The sequence below is a fragment of the Panthera uncia genome, chromosome X (assembly GCF_023721935.1).
Source record: "Panthera uncia isolate 11264 chromosome X, Puncia_PCG_1.0, whole genome shotgun sequence".
Lineage (NCBI taxonomy): Eukaryota > Metazoa > Chordata > Mammalia > Carnivora > Felidae > Panthera > Panthera uncia.
In genome coordinates, this window is record NC_064817.1 from 46,026,204 (window position 1) to 46,044,167 (window position 17,964).

The following is a 17,964-nucleotide window of genomic DNA, read 5'->3' on the forward strand; positions in this document are numbered from 1 at the left end:
TATTTAGGTACTCCTATGTTGATTGCATAAATATTTATAATTGTTCTTACCTCATATTGGATCATTCCCTTTATCATCATGTAGTTGTTGTCTCTTGTTACATGATGCTTTGTTGTCTCTTATTACAGTATTTGTTTTAAAGTCTATCTTGTCTTATATAAGCTTTGCTACCCCATCTTTTTTTTCACTTCCATTTGCATGATAAATGTTTTTCCATTTCTTTGCGTTAAATCCGCATGTGTCTTTAAGTGTGAAGTGAGTCTCTTGTAGACAGGGTCTTGCTTTTTATACATTCAGTCATGCTGTGTCTTTTGATTGGAGCATTTAGTCCATTTAAACTCAAAGTAATTATTGATAGATATGTACTTATTGTTGTGTTGTTATTTGTTTTATGGTTGTTTTTGTAGTTTTTCTGTGTTTTTTTCCCCTTGTTCTCTTCTTTGTGGTTTGATGGCTTTCTTTACTGATACGCTTGGATTCCTTTCTCTTTATTTTTTGGTTATCTATTATAGGTTTTTGATTTGTGATTACCATTATGCTCATATATAACATCTGATGACTATAGCTGTCTATGTTAAGTTGATGTGTTGCATCCACATGACTCCTGAAACAGAATGCTATGGGCACCAGTGACAGTCACAACAAAGTTTATTGCAATGAGAGGCAAGGCCAACCGATCGGGACCAACACTCTTGATAAGAGTGTGGCCCTGAACAACCAGGATACAGAGTTTTTATGGCTGATCACATCATTTTATTATCACCTGGGAACAGAACAGAGAAACAGTTCCCAGATGAGCTAGAAACAGTTGCCGGATGAGGTGATTGTTTTAGACTTTCTGCGCTAAGTTGCAACCAGTGGATCTCCTTGACCTTGCCTCTGATGCTCTTTTCTTTGAGCTTTTGTTTCCTTCATTGGTGAAGCCTGATTTACAAGAGTGTGAAGCGTAATTTACAAGAGTAAAGCAAGGCTATTATCTCTTGACCTTCAGTGTCAGAACAAAGCTGTTATTTTTTAAGCTACGTTAGCCCTACACTACAATTTAACCCATACAGATGGTCACTTTGAACCCATTCTAAAAGTACTAAATTTTTACTCCTGCCATCAACAACCTGTTATGTATATGATGTCATAATTCATAACTTTTTATTTTGTGAATCTATGGAGAAATATTTATCAATATAATTGATTTTAATCCTTTTGTGTTTAACCTCCATACTGGTATTATAAGTAATTAGTCTACTTTTATTATGTTTATATTTACCTATGAAGTGTTTTCATTTCATAATTTCATCATAATTTCATAATCTTTTTCCTGGTCATGCCTTTTCTTTCCCCTTGAAGAATTCCCTTTAACTTTTTTAAGGCTAGTTTAGTGGTAGTGAACTCCTTTAACTTTTGTTGCCTGTGAAACTCTATCTCTTCTTCTATTCTGAATGATAGCCTTGCTGGGTAAAGTATTCTTGGTTGCAGATTTTTTTGTTTTAGTACTTTGAATGTATCATGCCACTCCCTTCTGGCCTGCCAAGTTTCTGCTGAAAAAGCAGTGGATAGCCTGATGGGATTTCCTATGTGTATAAGTTTTCTTATGCTGCTTTTAAAATTCTCTATTTCTCACTACTTTTTGCAATTTTACTTTAATGTGTCTTTGTGTGTACTCCTCTGGTTGATTGTTTTAGGTGTTCTCTGTGCCTCCTGGATCTGGATATCTGTTTCCTTGTCCAGATTAAAGAATTCTTCAGCTATTATTTCTTCAAATACATTTTCTGCCCCCTTCTCTCTCTCTTTTGGAATCCCTATAACGTAAGGGTTATTACACTTAATGATGTTGTTGACTTTCCTTAACCTATTATTTTTTATTATTCCTTTTTTTTTTTCTTGCTCTTCAGTTTGGTTCTTCCTATTAATTACTCTCTCTTCCAGCTCTATGATCCAGTCTTCTTCCTCCTCTAAACTATTGATTCCATCTTCCTCTTGTGTATTTTTAATTTCAGCTATTGAATCCTTCATTTCTTATTTGTTATTTTTATATTTTCTACCTCTTAAAAATCCAGTGAGTATCTTCTTTATGGCCATTACTTTGAATTCTTTACCACACATATTGCTTATCTTCGTTTCACTTAGCTGTTTTGCTTTTATTTTCTATTGCTATTTCATTTGGGACATACTCTTCTGCCTCCTCATTTTATCTAACTCTGTGTTTGTTTCTGTGTCAGATCATTTATGTCTCCTGGTATTGAAAGTAATAGCCTTATGAAGAAAAGTTCTTGTTGTGGCTTGTAGCACAATGTCCCTTGTTTATCAGAACCAGGTGCCTCAGGAGTTTCTCCTGTGTGGATTGTGTATGACTTATTCTTCTGGTTGAGCCACATTTGCCTTCCTATCAGTATGCTATAATGGCCTGCTTTGCCTATTATGCATGCACTGGGTAGGATTTGGTCCCTGTTCTGTTAAGAGGGCAGTCTGAAGCCACTGTGGGCTTATCATTGGGTGGTTTCAGCAATCAGACCAGATGCCTGCCCTCAGCACATTTGCAGGGGCTACAGTAGCATCAAACTGCAGTGCACTCTCCTTGCATTGTCTAATGAGAGGCTTTCATTTGTGGACAGAGTCTGGAGACGAACCAGCTCTCTTCTCCTGGTCTGTCTTTAGGGGCTGAAATAGCACCTACCAGCAGAGTGCTCTCCCTGCCTTGTCCCTTGAGAGGCTTTTGTTGGTGTGTGGGGTCAGGAGTCAGGCCAGATTCCCGCAGGGCCTGCAGGAGTAATGTCTGGCAGGACTCTCTCTCTTTTTTAAAAAAAAATTTTTTTTTAGCGTTTATTTATATTTGAGACAGAGAGACAGAGCATGAATGGGGGAGGGTCAGAGAGAGAGGGAGACACAGAATCTGAAACAGGCTCCAAGCTCTGAGCTGTCAGCGCAGAGCCCGAAGTGGGGCTCAAACTCACGGACTGGGAAGTCATGACCTGAGCCAAAGTCAGACGCTTAACCGACTGAGCCACCCAGGCGCCCCAGGACTCTCTATACTGCCAGTTATAAGGCTTGGTTACCGAGGCTTTAGTCGAAGGGTTATCTTCCCCTCTCCCCAGTACAGGAGTTACTTTGGAGTAGTGCTGGCCCCTGTAGGATGAGACATGCAGGACCTGCTTTGGAGGGACTCCTCTGTAGAGTGGGTTGGATAGGACCGGTCCACAAGAGATTGTGAGGGTGAGCTACATAGTGTTAGCAAGCAAAGTGGAAAGTGTTCATGGTATTTTCTGCAAGTGTCTAGCTATCTAGGCTGTGGGTGCAAAGAAATGGCTCCCACCAGTTCTTTTGTTCTTGGAGAAGTCTCCTAAAGATCCCTTGCCCTCCTTCACATGTTCTGAGATTGGAAAATAAATCTCTTTAATGTGTACCCTAAGCACTTTTCACACTGCTGCTTCTATGCAGTATCTCAGTGGAGTTGTTTGATATGCTGACTTTTTGAGGATGAAGACTTAGTTTCCTATTGCCTTCCAGCTCTCCCAGAGCTGAGCCAGCTGATTTTAAAGTACCTGAATTTAAGCCCCCTGACTATAAAAACTCATAAAGTTAAGACCCACTTGTTTCAAAACCAAATGTTAGGGGGACTCATCTTCCTAGTGCAGATCCCTATGTCTGGGGTGCCTAATGTGGGGTCTGCTCCTCTCCCTTCTCCATGCTTGTGGTGTACCTCCCATTTGTGGTTAGTCTGGCTGAGAGTTTGGTTCCCCACATCTCTGCCCCTCACCCTTTCAGTGTGTTCTATTAGCTATGGAAACTCTTTCTGCCAGTCTTTAGATTATTTTCTTGTTTGGTTGCACTGATGTGACTGTTATTTTTGTGTGTCCGTGGGATAAAATGAGCTTAACATCCTCCTAGTCCGCCATCTTCTCCATTTACATCCTCCTTTATGTATGTTTATGTTTACTTATCCTGTTTTATTGTCCTTCAGAAGAGGTAGTTACTGTGAAGGCTAGAAGACCCACCAGGGGTGAGATGAAGAAGGGTTATTGCATTCACTAGGTTAACTTAGAAAATATTTATGCACCAATAGAAGTGCCAATCACTTTGGGTTAGGCTCAATGCCCAGTCCCTCTTAATTACACTGATATGGTATCTTTGGCTTCTTTTCTAGCATGGGGATTAGTACACATAAATTAACCAAAGAAGACACAGTAGAAAGAGATGACTCCTAGCTAGCTATGAGACCCCAGGTCTGGCAAGTAACAAAAATAGTCCAACTTTAGTTTATGCAATATAAGAGGATTTTATTTTAAAGTCTAAGCTGAAAGAGAAGATCCTGTAAGGATAAAGGTAAGAAAAGCAGTTTCAGAATATTTTGGTGATACAGAAGAATACAGTTCCTTTTTGGATTGGAACCTAGGAGTCTAAGGATACCCTTTATTTAAAGGAATTTTATGGTAATAGCTACAGTCAGGAATACTTTTTTTGTATAACTAGTTACAGTATTGCCTCCAGTGTTTGGTGTTTGGGCATATTTTGGTGTTTCTAGGTAACTTACAGGTTATAAACAACTTGACCGGGTTCTGTATTTGACTCTGAAAACTATTTTTGAGTATCTAGTCTTTTTTCCTTCTCTCTCTCCTTTTCTCACGAAGTATTAATTCTGTTGTAATTCAGTAGAATATCTGCATGTAGCTTGAGTCTTGGGATTATGAGGGCTGTGTTATTGTTATTCTTGCTGTTGTTTTGTTTTCTGTTTTGTTTCCTTTAAAAATCACCTCATTACCTGGCCCAATTTGCAATAGAAAAACAGAGCATTCCAACAAATAAGGTCCTTATGGATTTTTTAAATTAATTTTCATTTTTATTAATCAATTTATTGTTTCCTAAATGCTTATAGAATATATCCCCAAAGATATATGATGTTCTTTGTGGTATTTTAAGCTCAATTAATAAAAGTGTACTTCATTTAATTAAAGATTAAAACTTGCAAGTTTTGAAGTCAAAGTGGCTAGGGTGCTTCCCTAAATATCAATTTCAAGCAAGATAGATAGTTTATTGTATGTGTGTGGGTTCCCCAAGTAAACAGAATCAATAAGTGTGTGTGTGTGTGTGTATGTGTATGTGTAGAGAGAGAGGGGGGATTGATTGATTGATTGATTGATTGATTGGTTTTTAAGGAATTGACTTGTACAATCGTGGAGACTGGCAAGTCCAAAATCTGCAGGACAGGCTGATACAATAGAGACCCAGGAAAGAGTAGTTATTGCAGTTCCATTCAGAAGTCAGTGTGGAGGCAGAATTCCCCCTTCCTGGCGGAATGGTGACCTTTTTTCTCTTAAGGCCTTCAACTGATTGTATAAAGCCTACCCACATTATGGAGTAGTCTACTAATATAAATATTAATCTCATTTAAAAATGCCTCACAAGAAGATCTAAACTGCTGTTTGACCAAATGTCTGGGTACTGTGGCCTAGCCACATTGATACATCAAATTAACCACCACAGTGTATACATGCGCTCACTACAAACCCACCCAGTCATGGAAAATACCTGTGTATATATATATTTGTACAAATAGGTATTCTTCGATGTGTATGTGGGCATTTATACATAGATACATATCATACCAAAATGGATAGATATTTCTGTTTGTGTGTGTGGGGTGTTATATAGCCAAATAAATATAGTCCATTCAGAAATAATATATATGAGAATATATTTGAGTATATGCATATATTTGTGTGAGAGAGAAAAATACCTACAAAGGTTAAAGTATTTTAATTTACAATATTATTACCTTAAATTGACCCAGATTAGGTGATTTGGAACATTCGATATATTTTATAAACACTCCTCTGTATGGTAATTTTTTTTCCCAACACAGTGCTCTCAGTGAGCACTCAGCACAAGCAGCAGAAGCCTGAAGAATTCTAGTAGTTGTACTTTTAGACCTGACCTGAAATAATTTCTGCCATCCTATTTTACGAAGTAATGTACACACTCCTCTGAGGAAAGAGGAAATGTTCTTGTTTAAAATACACTGAAATAATTACATTTCAGATTTTACAATGAAAGAGAAGAGCTGTTATATGCTAATCTGTATGTGGACTTTTTAATTCAGATTTTTAAAGAGCGAGAAGAAGATCTGAGGCGTTTGTCTCGCCCATTGGAATGTTCTTGTTTCCGAACATCTATCTGGGATGAAACTCTCTATAAGGTGTGTATGTTTCCCTTAGTGCCCTTACTTAAGAAAATGAAAAAAAGCTAAAAGGGTATTGTCAAAAGTAAAAGATTTTAAACTCTGTCATATCCATTTAGATGTGTTGAACTGAAAAAGGAAATAATCTACAATAAATTATTTGCCCAGGTTAGGAAAGTTTTCCGTTATGATTTGCTCACATAACTCTTCTACCCTATTTGAAAACTATCAAACTTAACCTTAAGAGATTTGGGGTTTGATCTTGAATTGTGTTGAGATACCTACCAAGTGACACTGAACTAGCCAGTTTCATCATGATTAATTTCATACTGATCTTTGTGACAGCAGAGGTTTTACTGGCCATCATCCATTGTGACCTGTTGTGGTCTCAATGCTGATTGGATCTGTGTGTAATATTCAGGTATCTCTTCAGTATATAAACTAGTCTGCTTCAGTTTGGATGGCAGTAGAATAACAACATTTAGGGACGATACTGGAAAAGAGAGTCTTAAAATGAGATATGTTATGCCTAGAATATGGTAGCAGCAACTTTCATGCCATATTGGAGACTAGTATTCTTTTAACCAGGATTGTTTCCATTGCTGGAATGGAAACACTGCTTGTAGTAGTTGTAGAGGTTATAATAGCTATGTTACGGATTAAGCTGAAATTACATTATTGGCACATAGGCTCCTTATCCTGCTTTTTCCCTACTGATCTGGTGATTTGAAAGACTGGCTTCTTTGGGGTCCTCTCCTGGTCAGACCTTTCCTTCCTGCTGCTAATATTCATTGACAAGTCTGACTCTGGGTGGGAAAGCATCTTTCTCTGTCACTGGTAGCTACAGCCTCATTATCAACTGCATCTGACAATTATCTACAACCAGAGAAGCACAGAAACCTGATTTGCCAAGGAGAAAAACCAATGGGCATTAAAAATAGCCATTGATTTCTTTTTTAAACTAATTCATTTTTTCCCAATATTGTTGACTCAGCCTCACTCTAATAACAGATCATTTTGAGATACCTGTCTAGGAAATACTGCTCCAGATTAATTTGGGCCGAATTTCTCTCAAAGCCTTATTCCCATAGAACAGGTAACCGTGAATAAGGATGGACATGACGCACTGATAAGAACCAACTGCGGTGTGAAGGATGGCAATACATAACACGACCAAAGACAATTGGCTAATCACAACACTGCTGTGAGTGACAATGTCTCTGCTGTGGTTAGCTTTGGTGCCTTCTCCAAGGTAAATTCAGCAGTGACATTAACACCGACCTGGGAACTTGGAACCTGAACCCCTATGCTTAAGTAATAAAACTAATTGGAACAGAGACATGGCACTACTATCTCTTACATCAATGTTGCATAGAGCTGACTTAAATTTTTATTTTGTTTTATTCTACAAGCACTCGTTGCATAACTGCTTAATGCTGTTGGACACACAAATTGACTAAGACCAGGTTCCTGCCCTCTAGTAGGGGAGAGAAGAACAAGCTTGTCAGACAAATTGGAAGGAATTATTACAATGGAAATGCAAATAAAAGAGCCTTAAGAGAATAGAGGGAGGGTGTGGTTAATTTCAACTACTTACATTAGTAATACTTCTCTGGATGAAGTCAGTTTTAGGAATCACACAATGGACCATTTTTAATTCAATTGGATCAATAATTTATACAACTGACAATAATAAGCCTTTTGGAATGACAATGCCACTAATTTCTCTTGTGATTTCTTTTGTACATTATCCCATTAAGGGGAGGGGCCATTTTTCCATGTGACTCTGATGATATTTTTTACAAAATTGATTCTTGGATTTATGTTAAATATAGCACTATTAATCTTCTGATATTTAGAGTGGTCTACATTATTGCACTTAAATATTTGTTGAATGGCTGGATTACAAACGTTTTATTTGGTCCAGTAAATCAGAGTTTTCAACTATTCTTAAGGCAAACGTCATGGAATTAAATTATTAATTTTTAAAAAATTATCAATGGAAAGAAGTTTCTCCAGCATTTTATAAGTGTTTGAAACTTTAAAAAAAATCCATCTGAAGGATAATAATCAAATATCACCTTCATCTCATTTTGTTTGTGTCATACCATATTCGTTACAAGTATTTGTTTGGGACTCTATATCACCATATTTTGCTGTCCATATGTTATAGTATACTTACTCATTTGCAAAGGTCTGGGACTGCCTACCTGTTAGTAATATTACACTGTGCTTCTGTTCCGTTAGGCTTGGTCCAGCATTGTTTATCAGCTGATCCCCAATGTTCAGCAGCTGGAAATGAACCTAAGGAATTTTGCTGAAATTATTGAGGCTGATGAAGTCCTTTTGTTTGAGAGAGCTACTTTTCTGGTGAGAACTTTCTGTTCTGCAGGTGTACTTCACACTTACCTTCTATCCAGCAACAGAGAACAACATGTTGTTACTTTCAGGAAGAACCTTTTTCCCTCTCGTCATTGCATCAGCATATATAACCTTATTTACAGGTGACCCAAAAGAAGTCCTTTGGTGTGTAGCTCTTTAGTAGTTAGTAAAACTTAGATTTTTACAAGCATGCCTTATTATAGAGTTTAGATTATTTCTGCTAAAAATTATTCATTTGTGTTAAATAATTCCTAATTTCCTATTGACTTTTATTATGAAATAAGGGGTATTTTCCTTTTGAGAAAACTCTTATCCTACCCCTTTCTCCAAAAGACTGATTTGAAAACTTTTAACATGGAAGAGGTATAATGGTCATTTTAGTGATTTAGCTAAGAGTTCAGATGGAGAGGTGGAAGGGGAAAGAGGTGCCTTGGCGTTTTTATTTTTCTCATATAAATTCAGCTTAACTATAGAGCCTACTGTGTGTATGGCCTTAAGGGGGTTGCAGTATTATATTTATAAGTAAAATTTTAAAGAACAGTAACAGAAGCTAATTAAGGATGTCATAAAACACTGCATATAATTGCTGATCAGTTTAATAAATATAATTCTAAGAGCAACTCACAGTAAATAATTGGTTACTGAGCTCTACCAATGCCTGATGATTTTAAAACACATTTCTAAATCTATCTGAGCTTGGTTTCCCTTCTATAAAATGGAGATAATACATCTATATCATAAGTTTATTGTATGGAATAAATGGCACAAGGCAATGTTAAGCCCTAATACAAAGCTTACCATATAGTTGTCATACTATAAAAAGTAGGTTCTTTTTGTTATTACAGCAACAGAGGGCAGAGAATGTGTACTGTAATTTTTCCTACTCCATCCTTTGTGGAAACATTATTTGTAACTGTAGTTTCTGAGTCATCTATCCTGCTAGGTGGTACAGCTGCCGCAAGGAGTTCTAACTAGAGTGACTTTCTGCTTCAGCTCACTGGCAGGAGTCACTTGCTTGCAGTTTTACTACCCTGCAACCTCTTGCTTCTAGTGTGAATAGCAACAAACAAGTGAGCTATTCTTACCATCTTGATACACATTGGCATGGCAGAATCCTGCTTTCAGCAGTATTCTCCTGCCTTATCCACCACATATGATCATAGAGGTTAACCTTATATAAGTTCCCTCTTTCTCACTAACAGTAACAGGTGGCTTTGGTTTCTCTTGAAGACCAAGTTTAGTTGTGATCAACCATTTTCACTGAGTGAGTTGAAGTCAAGCAAGGGGAACCTGTTCCACCATTGGTCTAGGAATTACCTTTCGAAGGTTCACATGGTTTCAGTAAATTGCCCTGTGAATTTTCTTCTGGTGAGCAACTCATTTTTGCTTCCTACTAGAAACTTTATATCTAAATATTCAGCCTATAAAAATACATGGTTTTATTAAAATCTGAAAGTGGTAGAAGTATTTTCAGCTGATGTGAGTGTTCATAATGAATAAGTTCATTTATAAATAGTAAATCCTTAGAGGTTGGAATCCTTTAGTTAAGATTTTCATTGTTTTTTATATATTTAATTTACAATTAAAAAATTATTTTAATTCTAGTTAACATATAGTGTTATTATTAGTTTCAGATATACAATATAGTGATTCGACAATTCCATACATCACCCTGTGCCCATCATCACAAGTGTACTCCTTAATCATCATCCTCTATATCCCCCAACCACCTGGCCTCTAGAAACTATCAGTTCTGTTAATTAAAAGTATGTTTCTTGATTTGTCACTCTCTCATGCTGTCCTTTTTTCCCCTTTGTTTGTTCTATTTCTTAAATTTCACATATGAGTGAAATCATATGGTATTTATCTTTCCCTGACTGATTTACTTCGCTTAGCATAGTACTCTCCAACTCCATCCACTTCATTGCAGATGGCAAGATTTCATTCTTTTTTATAGTTGAGTAATATCTACTGTGTGTGTGTGCATGTGCGTGTGTGTGTGTGTGTGTGTACATGTTATTATCCATTCATCGATTGATAGACACTTTGGGCTGCTTCCATATCTTCACTATTGTAAACAATGCTGCTGTAAACATAGGGTGTGTGTCTGTATCCCTTTGAATTAGTGTTCTTGTATTATTTGGATAAATACCCAGTAGTGCAATTGCTGGATCTTAAGGTAGTTCTACTGTTAATTTTTTGAGGAACCTCCACACTGTTTTCCAGAGTGGCTGCACCAGTTTGCATTCCCACCAATAGTGCAAGAGGGTTCCTTTTCATCTACATCCTCACCACCACCTGTTGTTTTTTATGTTGTTGATTTGAGCCATTCTGACAGGTGTGAAGTGATATCTCATTGTAGTTTTGATTTGCATTTCTCTGATAATGAGTAACGTTGAGCATCTTTTCATGGGTCTGTTGCCCATCTATATGTTGTCTTTGGAAAAACGTCTATTCATATCTTCTGCCCATTTTTTTAACTGGATTATTCCTTTTTTGGGTGTTGAGTTATAGAAGTTCTTTATATATTTTAGATACTAACTCTTTATCAGATATGTCATTTGCAAATATCTCCTCCCATTCCAAAGGTTGCCTTTTGGTTTTGTTGCTTGTTTCGTTTGCTGTGCAGAAGCTTTTAATGTTGCCATAATCCCAATAGTTTATTTTTGCTTTTGTCTTCCTTGCCTCAGGAAACATATCTAGAGACAAGTTTGCCATTGTCAAAGAAGCTACTGCCTGTGTTCTCTTCTAGGATTTTGATGGTTAACACGCCTCACATTTAGGTTTTTTCTAGTTCTGTGAAGCTAGTGGTATTTTGATAGGGGTTACATTAAATGTATAGCTTGTATTGGGTGGTATAGACATTTTAACATTGTTCTTCCTATCCATGAGATTGGAATGTCTTTACATTCCTTTGTGTCATCTTTAATTTCTTTCATCAGTGTTTTATAATTTTAGAGTACAGGTCATTCACCTCTTTGGTTAGGTTTATTCCTAGGCATCTTATTTTTGTTGCAGTTGTAAATGGTATTGTTTTTGTAATTTCTCTTTCTGCTGCTTGATTATTGGTGTATAGAAGTGCAACAGATTTCTCTACACTGATATTGTATCCTGTGACTTTAATGAATTTATTAGTTCTAGCAGTTTTGGGGTGGAACCTTTTGGGTTTTCTATATGTAGTATAATGTCCTCTGCCAATCATGAATATTTTATTTCTTACCAATTTGGATGTCTTTTATTTCTTTTTGTTGTCTGACTGCTGTGGCTAGGACTTCCAGTGCTATGTTGAATAAAAGTGGTGCCAGTGTACATCCTTGTCTTGTTCCTGACCTTAGGGGGAATACTCTGTTTTTCCCCATTAAGGATGACATTAGCTATGGGTATTTCATATATGGCCTTTATTATGTTCAGGTGTGTTCTCTATAAACCTACTTTGTTGAGGGTTTTTATCATGAATGGAAGCTGTACTTTGTCAAATGCTTTTTCTGCATCTATTGAAATGATCATATAGTTCTTACCTTTTCTCTAATTGATGTGATGCATCATCTTAATTAATTTGCAAATATTGGACTAGTTTTGCAACCCATGAGTAAATCCTACTTGATTGTGGTGAATGATTTTTTTAATTTATTGTTGAATTCAGTTTGCTGGTATTTTGTTGGTAATTTTTGCATCTATGTTCATCAGGGATATTGACCTGTAGTTCTCTTTTTTAGTGGTGTCTTTATATGGTTTTGGTATCAGGGTAATATTGACCTCAAAGAATGAATTTGGAAGTTTTCCTTCCTCTTCTATTTTTTGAAATTCTTTAAATGGTTAGTGGAATTTGCCTGTGAAGCTATCTAGCCCTGGACTTTTATCTGTTGGGAGAGTTGTGATTTCTTTTTTTTTTTTTTTTTTTTTTTTTGTTTATCTTTTTCTTTTTTATTTTTGAGAGAGAGAGAGCGAGCAAGAGCGAGAGCACCCAGCAGGGGAGGAGCAGAGAGAGAGGGAGACACAGAATCAGAATCAGAACCAGGCTCCAGGCTCTGAGCTGTTGGCACGGAGCCTGATTCGGGGCTCAAACTCACAGACGATGAGATCATGCCCTGAGCCTAAGTTGGATGCTTAACTGACTCAGCCACCCAGTGCCCCAAGTTTTGATTTCTAATTCAGTTTCTTTGCTGGTTATCAGTCTGTTCAAGTTTTTTATTTCTTCCTGTTTCAGTTTTGGTAGTTTATATGTTTCTAGGAATATATCCATTTCTTCTAGGCTGTCCAATTTGTTGGCATATAGTTTTTCATAATATTCTCTTATGCTTTTTTATATGGTTGGTTGTTATTTCTCCTGTCTTATTTTATTTATTTGGGTCTTTTTTCCTTTTGTCTTGATCAGACAGCTTAGAGGCTTACCAATTTTATTTTTTCGAAGAATCAGCTCCTGGTTTCATTAATCTGTTCTATTGATTTTTTAATTTTCTCCATCATTTATTTCTGCTCTGATCTTTATTATTTCCTTCCTTCTGCTGGTTTAGGTCTTGTTTGTTTTTCTTCTCTACCTCCTTTTGATGTAGAGTTAGCTTGTTTGAGATTTTTCTTGCTTCTTGAGGTAGGCTTGTTAAACTTCCTTCTCGAACTGGTTTTGTTGCATCTGATAGGTTTTGGACCCTTGTTTTCATTTGTTTCCATGTACTTTATTTCTTCTTTGATTTTCTGGTTGATCCATTTATTGTTTAGTAGCATGTTCTTTATCTCCTTGTATTTGTAGTCTTTGCCAACTATTTCTTATGCTTGTCTTATAGTTTCATAATGTTGTAGTCAGAAAATATGCGTGCCGTGATTTCGATATTGAATTTGTTGAGGTTTGTTTTGTGGGCTTGAGAAGAATGTATATTCTCTTGTTTTAGGATGGAATGTTCTGAATATATCTATTAAATCCATGTGTTCCATTATGTCTTTGAAAGCCATTGTTTCCTTGTTGATTTTCTGTTTAAATGATCTGTCCATTGATGTAAGTGTCTGTAAAGTCCCCTACTATTATTGTATTATTATCGATTAATTCCTTTATGTTTGTTATTAACTGCTCTATGTGTTTGGGTGATCCTAGCATAGGAAGCCTGTAACTAGTTAGCATGCCAGAGCCTTGTTTGTTATTGAAATTAACCAGGCAAATTGCTCCACAAACTAAAACTGGCCATGTACCACCATGCACAGAAATGGGAAAGAGCTATCGGTGTCAGTCCTGTCCATGTCTAAGCTGTGTGAGATTTCTTATGCTGACTCAAATTAAGCCACAGTCTCCAATTCTGGTGGTTCCCTTCCATCAATTCCTTTAAGTTTCAGCTTTGCAACCATACTCTTTCTGGAACCCAAAGACTTTGGTTTCCTACATGCTAGCTGGTGGGTCATGGTAATAATTCTGCTGCATCACCAGTCAGCATTGTTCGTGGTTGGAACTATAAAAGTATCAGATCATATTTGAATAATGACATTCATTCTTTTTTTTTAATATGAGATTTATTCTCAAACTGGTTTCCATACAACACCCAGTGCTCATCCCAACAGATATCCTCCTCAATACCCCTCACGTGCCCTCCCCTCCCTCCCCCCCCCCCTCAACCCTCAGTTTGTTCTCAGATTTTAAGAGTCTCTTCTGTTTTGGCTCCCTCCCTCTCTAACCTGTTTTTTTTTTTTTCCTTCCCCTCCCCCATGGTCTTCTGTTAAGTTTCTCAGGATCCACATAAGAGTGAAAACATATGGTATCTATCTTTCTCTGTATGACTTATTTCACTTAGCATAACACTCTCCAGTTCCATCCAGGTTGCTACAAAAGGCCATATTTCATTCTTTCTCATTGACACATAGTATTCCATTGTTTATATAAACCACAATTTCTTTATCCATTCATCAGTTGATGGACATTTAGGCTCCTTCCATAATTTGGCTACTGTTGAAAGTGCTGCTATAAACATTGGAGTACAAGTACCCCTACACATCAGCACTCCTGTATCCCTTGGGTAAATTCCTAGCAGTGCTATTTCTGGGTCATAGGGTAGATCTATATTTAATTTTTTGAGGAACCTCCACACTGTTTTCCAGAGCAGCTGCACCAGTTTTCATTCCCACCAACAGTGCAAGAGGTTTCCCGTTTCTCCACATCTTCTTCAGCATCTATAGTCTCCTGATTTGTTAATTTTAGCCAGTCTGACTGGCGTGAGGTGGTTTCTGAGTGTGGTATTGATTTGTATTTCCCTGATGAGGAGTGACGTTGAGCATCTTTTCATGCGCCTGTTGGCCATCTGGATGTCTTCTTTGGAAAAGTGTCTATTCATATTTTCTGCCCATTTCTTCACTGGATTATTTGTTTTTCGGGTGTGGAGTTTGTTGACTACTTTATAGATTTTGGATACTAGCCCTTTGTCCGATATGTCATTTGCAAATATCTTTTCCCATTCCATTGGTTGCCTTTTAGTTTTGTTGATTGTTTCCTTTGCTGTGCAAAAGCTTTTTATCTTGATGAAGTCCCAATAGTTCATTTTTGCTTTTAATTCCCTTGCCTTTGGGGATGTGTTAAGTAAGAAATTGCTGTAGCTAAGGTCAGAGAGGTTTTATCCTGCTTTCTCCTCTAGGGTTTTGATGGTTTCCTGTCTCACATTCAGGTCATTTATCCATTTTGAGTTTACTTTTGTGAATGGTGTAAGAAAGTAGTCTCGTTTCATCCTTCTGCATGTTGCTGTCCAGCTCTCCCAACACCATTTGTTAAAGACACTGTTTTTTTTTCCATTGGATATTCTTTCCTGCTTTGTCAAAGATTAGTTGGCCATACGTTTGTGGGTCTAGTTCTGGGGTTTCTATTCTATTCCATTGGTCTATGTGTCTCTTTTTGCGCCAATACCATGCTATCTTGATGATTACAGCTTTGTAGTAGAGGCTAAAGTCTGGGATTGTGATGCCTCCTGCTTTGGTCTTCTTCTTCAATATTACTTTGGCTATGATGGGTCTTTTGTTGTTCCATACAAATTTTAGAATTGCTTGTTCTAACTTCGAGAAGAATGCTGGTGCAATTTTGATTGGGATTGCATTGAATGTGTAGATAGCTTTGGGCAGTATTGACATTTTAAAACAATATTCTTCTAATCCATGAGCATGGAATATTTTTCCATTTCTTTCTATCTTCTTCAATTTCCTTCATAAGCTTTCTATAGTTTTCAACATACAGATCTTTTACATCTTTGGTTAGGGTTATTCCTAAGTATTTTATGTTTCTTGGTACAATTGTGAATGGTATCAGTTTCTTTATTTGTCTTTCTGTTGCCTCATTGTTAGTGTATAAGAATGCAACTGATTTCTGTACATTAATTTTGTATCGTGCGACTTTGCTGAATTCATGTATCCATTCTACCAGACTTTTGGTGGAGTCTGTCAGGTTTTCCATGTATAATATCATGTCATCTGCAAAAAGTAAAAGCTTGACTTCATCTTTGCCAATTTTGATGCCTTTGATTTCCTTTTGTTGCCGGATTGCTGATGCTAGCACTTCTAACCCTATGTGAAACAACAGCGGTGAGAGTGGACAACCCTGTTGTGTTCGTGATCTCAGGGGAAAAGCTCTCAGTTTTTCCCCATTGAGGATGATAATAGCTGTGGGCTTTTCATAAACGGCTTTTATGATGTTTAAGTATGTTCCTTCTATCCCGACTTTCTCGAGGGATTTTATTAAGAAAGTATGCTGAATTTGGTCAAATGCTATATCTTCATCGAATGACAGGATCATATATCCTTTCTTTTATTAATACGGTGTATCACCTTGATTGATTTGTGAAGGTTGAACCAGCGCTGCAGCCCAGGAATGAATCCCACTTGATCATGGTGAATAATTCTTTTTATATGCTGCTGAATTCAATTTTCTGGTATCTTGTTGAGAATTTTTGCATCCATATTCATCAGGGATATTGGCCTGTAGTTCTTTTTTTTTTTTTTTTTTTTTGCTGGGTCTCTGTCTGATTTAGGAATCAAAGTAATGCTGGCTTCATAGAAGGAGTCTGGACGTTTTCCTTCCCTTTCTATTTTTTTGGAACAGCTTGAGAAGGCTAGGTATTATCTCTGCTTTAAATGTCTGGTAGAGGGGCGCCTGGGTGGCTCAGTCGGTTAAGCGGCCGACTTCGGCTCAGGTCATGATCTCGCGGTCTGTGAGTTCGAGCCCCGCGTCGGGCTCTGTGCTGACAGCTCGGAGCCTGGAGCCTGTTTCGGATTCTGTGTCTCCCTCTCTCTGACCCTCCCCCATTCATGCTCTGTCTCTCTCTGTCTCAAAAATAAATAAAACATTTAAAAAAAATAAAAATAGATGTCTGGTAGAATTCCCCAGGGAAGCCGTCTGGTCCTGGACTCTTATTTGTCAGGAGGTTTTTGATAACTGATTCAATTTCTTTGCTGCTTATGGATCTATTCACATTTTCTCTTTCTTCCTGTTTGAGATTTGGAAGTGTGTGGGTGCTTAGGAATTTGTCCATTTCTTCCAGGCTGTCCAATTTGTTGGCATATAAGTTTTCATAGTATTCCCTGATAATTGCTTGTATCTCTGAGGGATTGGTTGTAATAATTCCATTTTCATTCATGATTTTATCTATTTGGGTCATCTCCCTTTTCTTTTTAAGAAGCTTGACTAGAGGTTTATCAGTTTTGTTTATTTTTTCAAAAAACCAAACTTGTTTTCATTGATCTCCTCTACATTTTTTTTCGATTCTGTATTGTTTATTTCTGCTCTGATCTTTATTATTTCTCTTCTCTGAGTTTGGGGTGTCTTTGCTGTTCTGCTTGTTTCCTTTAGGTGTGCTGTTAGATTTTTATTTGGGATTTTTCTTGTTTCTTGAGATAGGCCTGGATTGCAATGTATTTTCCTCTCAGGACTGCCTTTGCTGCCTCCCAAAGCGTTTGGATTGTTGTATTTTCATTTTCGTTTGTTTCCATATATTTTTTAATTTCTTTTCTAATTGCCTGCTTGACCCGTTCCTTCTTTAGTAGGGTGTTCTTTAACCTCCATGCTTTTCGAGGTTTTCCAGACTTTTTCCTGTGGTTGATATTAAGCTTCATAGCATTGTCGTCTGAAAGTGTGCATGGTATGTTCTCAATTCTTTTATACTTATGAAGGGGTGTGTTGTGACCCAGTACGTGATCTGTCTTGGAGAATGTTCCATGTGCACTCGAGAAGAAAGTATATTCTGTTGCTTTGGGATGCAGGGTTCTAAATATATCCGTCAAGTCCATCTGATCAAATGTATCATTCAGGGCCCTTGTTTCTTTCTTGATCCTGTGTTTAGATGATCTATCCATTGTTTTAAGTGGAGTATTAAAGTCCCCTGCAATTACCACATTCTTATCAATAAGGTTCCTTATGTTTGTGATTAATTCTTTTATATATTTGGGGGCTCCTGTGT

At 37.1% G+C, this 17,964-nt stretch overlaps 1 protein-coding gene across 3 annotated transcripts in view; it reads left to right on the forward strand.

The window, feature by feature from the left end:
- Positions 1 to 17,964, forward strand: part of RRAGB (Ras related GTP binding B) — a 51,154-nt gene that overhangs the window by 16,913 nt on the left and 16,277 nt on the right. For all 3 annotated transcript variants that reach the window (XM_049644644.1, XM_049644645.1, XM_049644646.1), the window contains 2 exons: positions 6,092 to 6,187; positions 8,417 to 8,539. In XM_049644644.1, coding sequence (XP_049500601.1) covers positions 6,092 to 6,187; positions 8,417 to 8,539 — 219 coding nt within the window. The remainder of the gene's footprint in view (positions 1 to 6,091; positions 6,188 to 8,416; positions 8,540 to 17,964) is intronic.